The 3,070-nt window shown below is 34.6% G+C and overlaps 1 protein-coding gene across 1 annotated transcript in view; it reads right to left on the bottom strand.

Moving 5' to 3' along the window:
• Nucleotides 1–3,070, bottom strand: part of DDX50 (DExD-box helicase 50) — a 42,606-nt gene that overhangs the window by 13,595 nt on the left and 25,941 nt on the right. Inside the window, exons 9-11 of the mRNA XM_004701384.2 lie at nt 2,861–2,980; nt 1,981–2,054; nt 1,606–1,765 (exon numbers count right to left, since the gene is read on the bottom strand). Of these exons, the coding sequence (XP_004701441.1) occupies nt 1,606–1,765; nt 1,981–2,054; nt 2,861–2,980 (354 nt within the window). The remainder of the gene's footprint in view (nt 1–1,605; nt 1,766–1,980; nt 2,055–2,860; nt 2,981–3,070) is intronic.

Genomic DNA, 3,070 nt, shown 5'->3' with positions numbered 1-3,070 from the left:
AAAAAAAAAAAAAGGCTTTCTACTCTTATAAAAGTTAACAGTCTCAGAAACCCACAGGGGCAGTTCTATTCTGTCTTATAGGGTTATTATGCATCGGAATTGACTTGATAGCATTGTTTTTTAGTTAACTGGAATCTAATTTTAGGATAAATAAAGAGAAATACAGTTAGATAAAATTAGCTACTCCCAACAAAGTAACATTTGGCTAAACCATTAACATCCACTATGGCAGAAAAAATCAGATGCACCACTTGTGAGCTGCATCTTATGCCTGACAAGTTATAATCAAGTTCACCTTTCCTGATGCTTTGGTTCCAACTCTATCCCCATTTAGCTGCTCCATCATTATTCAAAAATCTCACCCTGAGTTTACTGTTCTACGTAGATATCCCAGGATGAGCAGGCTGACTCTCCACCCAGACATCAGAGAGCTCTCTTAATGGTTCCTTTCATCCAGGGACCTCCCTCAGGCCTAATAAACTTTCAAAGTACTTATAAATCAATGGCTCTGGTGTTGGCTGCTTTGATGTCTGATATTGACCAGGGAGTGGGCCAGGTGAGACGAAGTTTGAATATACATACGCCACACATACAGGCAATTTTTGCTTTGCATGGTGTTGTTGGGTAGTGGTTAATATTTAACTCATAGTGAGTTCATGTGACAGTAGAATTGCCACTAAGGTTTTTTTGGGGTCTTTTTTTGGCTATAATTTTTATTAAAGCTGATTACCAGGTCTTCTATAGTGGAGGAGCCCTGGTGGTGTAGTGGTTATGTGCTGGACTGCAATCCACATGGTGCAACACTTCAAAACCACCAGCAGTTTCACAGGAAAAAGACACGGCTTCGTAATGAATTGGCAATGACTAGATAGTAGTAATTTGATTTTTTTTTTTCCTACAGAGCTGCTGGGTAGCCTTGAACAACTAATCTTTCAGTTAGCAACCAAAGATTTAACTTCTGCACCACCTTTATTATGACTCTACAGAAACGATTTCTTTCTTTTGCAGGGTGACCGAGCAATTAAAAAAACGAAGACTAAATTATGGCATACTCAAGTTTCTGTGAACATAGTACTACAAAGTAAGAATTTCATGAATATCTCTTCAGGTGGATAGGCAAGACATTATCAGGATAATTAGGGACATTTAAATACCGATTAGTTATTAAACAGTGATATAGAATTTTTAAATAAATAAGATTATAGTATTATGATTATGTAGACTACCTTATGATTATGTAGACTACCTTTATTGGAGGATGCATGCTGAAATATTTAAAGATGAATGTCATGATACTTTCAAACAGTTCAGGAAAAAAGGTATATACTGTGGCAGTTGTTGAATGTAGGTAGAGGGCATGTCTTTTGTACTCTTTCACTCGTTCTATAGGCTTGAATAGTTGAAGGAATTGAAAGTCAAAAGAAGAAAACGGGGATGGCGGAAAAGAGCAATTTCTATCCAAGCAAAATGGTTTTGTTCTACATAGAAAGCACAGTATATTGAAGGGTTAAGTGTAATACTTATGAACTCACTAGGTAATATCTGCTATGATTCTGTTTTTGTCTTTTTTCCCCAACTAAATATAGTTTTTTCATAATTTTCTACCTTATCAGAGGTGATTAAAGATCGTGGTTCAAAACTCGAAGCGCCCGAGATATGGGCTAATGCTGCAGCCAAAGCATCCACTGGCCCCTTTTCTTCTATCAGTCTCTGAGCTGATGGTCGGAAAAAGTCAACAGCAGCATAAGAAACAGACGCCAGAGACCTATGGTTTAAAAACAGTAATTTTCTTGATCAAGACACAGGTGAAAAATGAAAGATAAGAGCATGAATAGGAAAAGAGTAACATTTTCTTATTTTAATATAACTAAGTATCTGTTGGTAAAAGTGATTAAAATTTTCGGATATTTGAAATAAGATAGGTTAAAGATGAACAGCCTAATACAAAAAAAAATTATTCAGCAAGGTCAGAAAGCATACCTGATGGCATCCATGCTTTTAGATTTAACTAAATCCATTGTAGAAGGAACACCTACACGTTTAAAAGTAATTCCCTGAAAATGAAAGAATTATATTAAAGAAAAATGGAAATCTTTACAATTAATCCCTAAATTAATATAGTTTGTTGAATTTCCATTTCTTGGACATAAAGATTTCGAGGCCCTAGGCAATAGATCCACTTTTTCTAATAAATTAATTATAAATTCCAGAAGGGGAAAATTTTTTTCTCATTGCCCCTTTTAGTTTATTGTAATCATAGAATTTCACCTGCAAAACAAAGTTGATACCTTAAAAAAAAAAAAAAGAATAAATAAAAGATGCTTTTGTATCAGTCAATGATCTCCCCAAAACACCAAATCAAATTACAAAACATATGAGGCAGCAGACAAAAACACACATAACAGAAAAATGTGAAATGACCAAAAATAAATACAGAGCAGACAAAGGTGTAATTTCTTTTTTTGGGAAAGGTGTAATTTCTTATAGAAAATGCCTTTTATACCATTACTCAATATAATCTTAACTATTACACTAAGACAAACTCCTCAGTCACCTATTTATAATGCTGGACTAAGAGGTATGAAATCACAATGAGGGAAAAATTCAAGAAGAAAACAAGAAAGTCAGCTCTTCTGTCTTCATAATAAAGGCTGCATTAAAACAATGTCTTGCAGCTATTATAAATTTAGCTCTCCACATGCTTCACATCCAAAAGTAGCTTAAACTGAGAAGTTATGAAGATCTACCTGTGAGAACAAAAGATAAAAAAGAGCTCTCTTCCAAGGCACCATCTACTTATTTATTTTTTCCCCATGGTACCATTTAGATAACAAGTCTGAAATAAGTGAACTTGACTTACTGCTTTTTGCTCCACATATCTTAGTTGACCTCGTTCTCTTGGTTGATAAAAACATATGCAAATCCCTGTCCGGCCAGCTCTACCTGTACGTCCAGAGCGATGGATATAGGACTCAACATCCTTTTTTAAAAAAAAAAAAAGTTGTATTTTTTTAATGTTAGTCATCACAGCATCCAAATACCAGTAACAAGATTACTACTAATAAAAATT

The sequence above is a fragment of the Echinops telfairi genome, unplaced genomic scaffold, assembly GCF_000313985.2.
Source record: "Echinops telfairi isolate 266 unplaced genomic scaffold, ASM31398v2 ScPeMD7_70;HRSCAF=299, whole genome shotgun sequence".
Taxonomy (NCBI): domain Eukaryota; kingdom Metazoa; phylum Chordata; class Mammalia; order Afrosoricida; family Tenrecidae; genus Echinops; species Echinops telfairi.
Note: the sequence above shows the minus strand (reverse complement) of the source record. Positions and strands in the feature narration are given on the sequence as shown.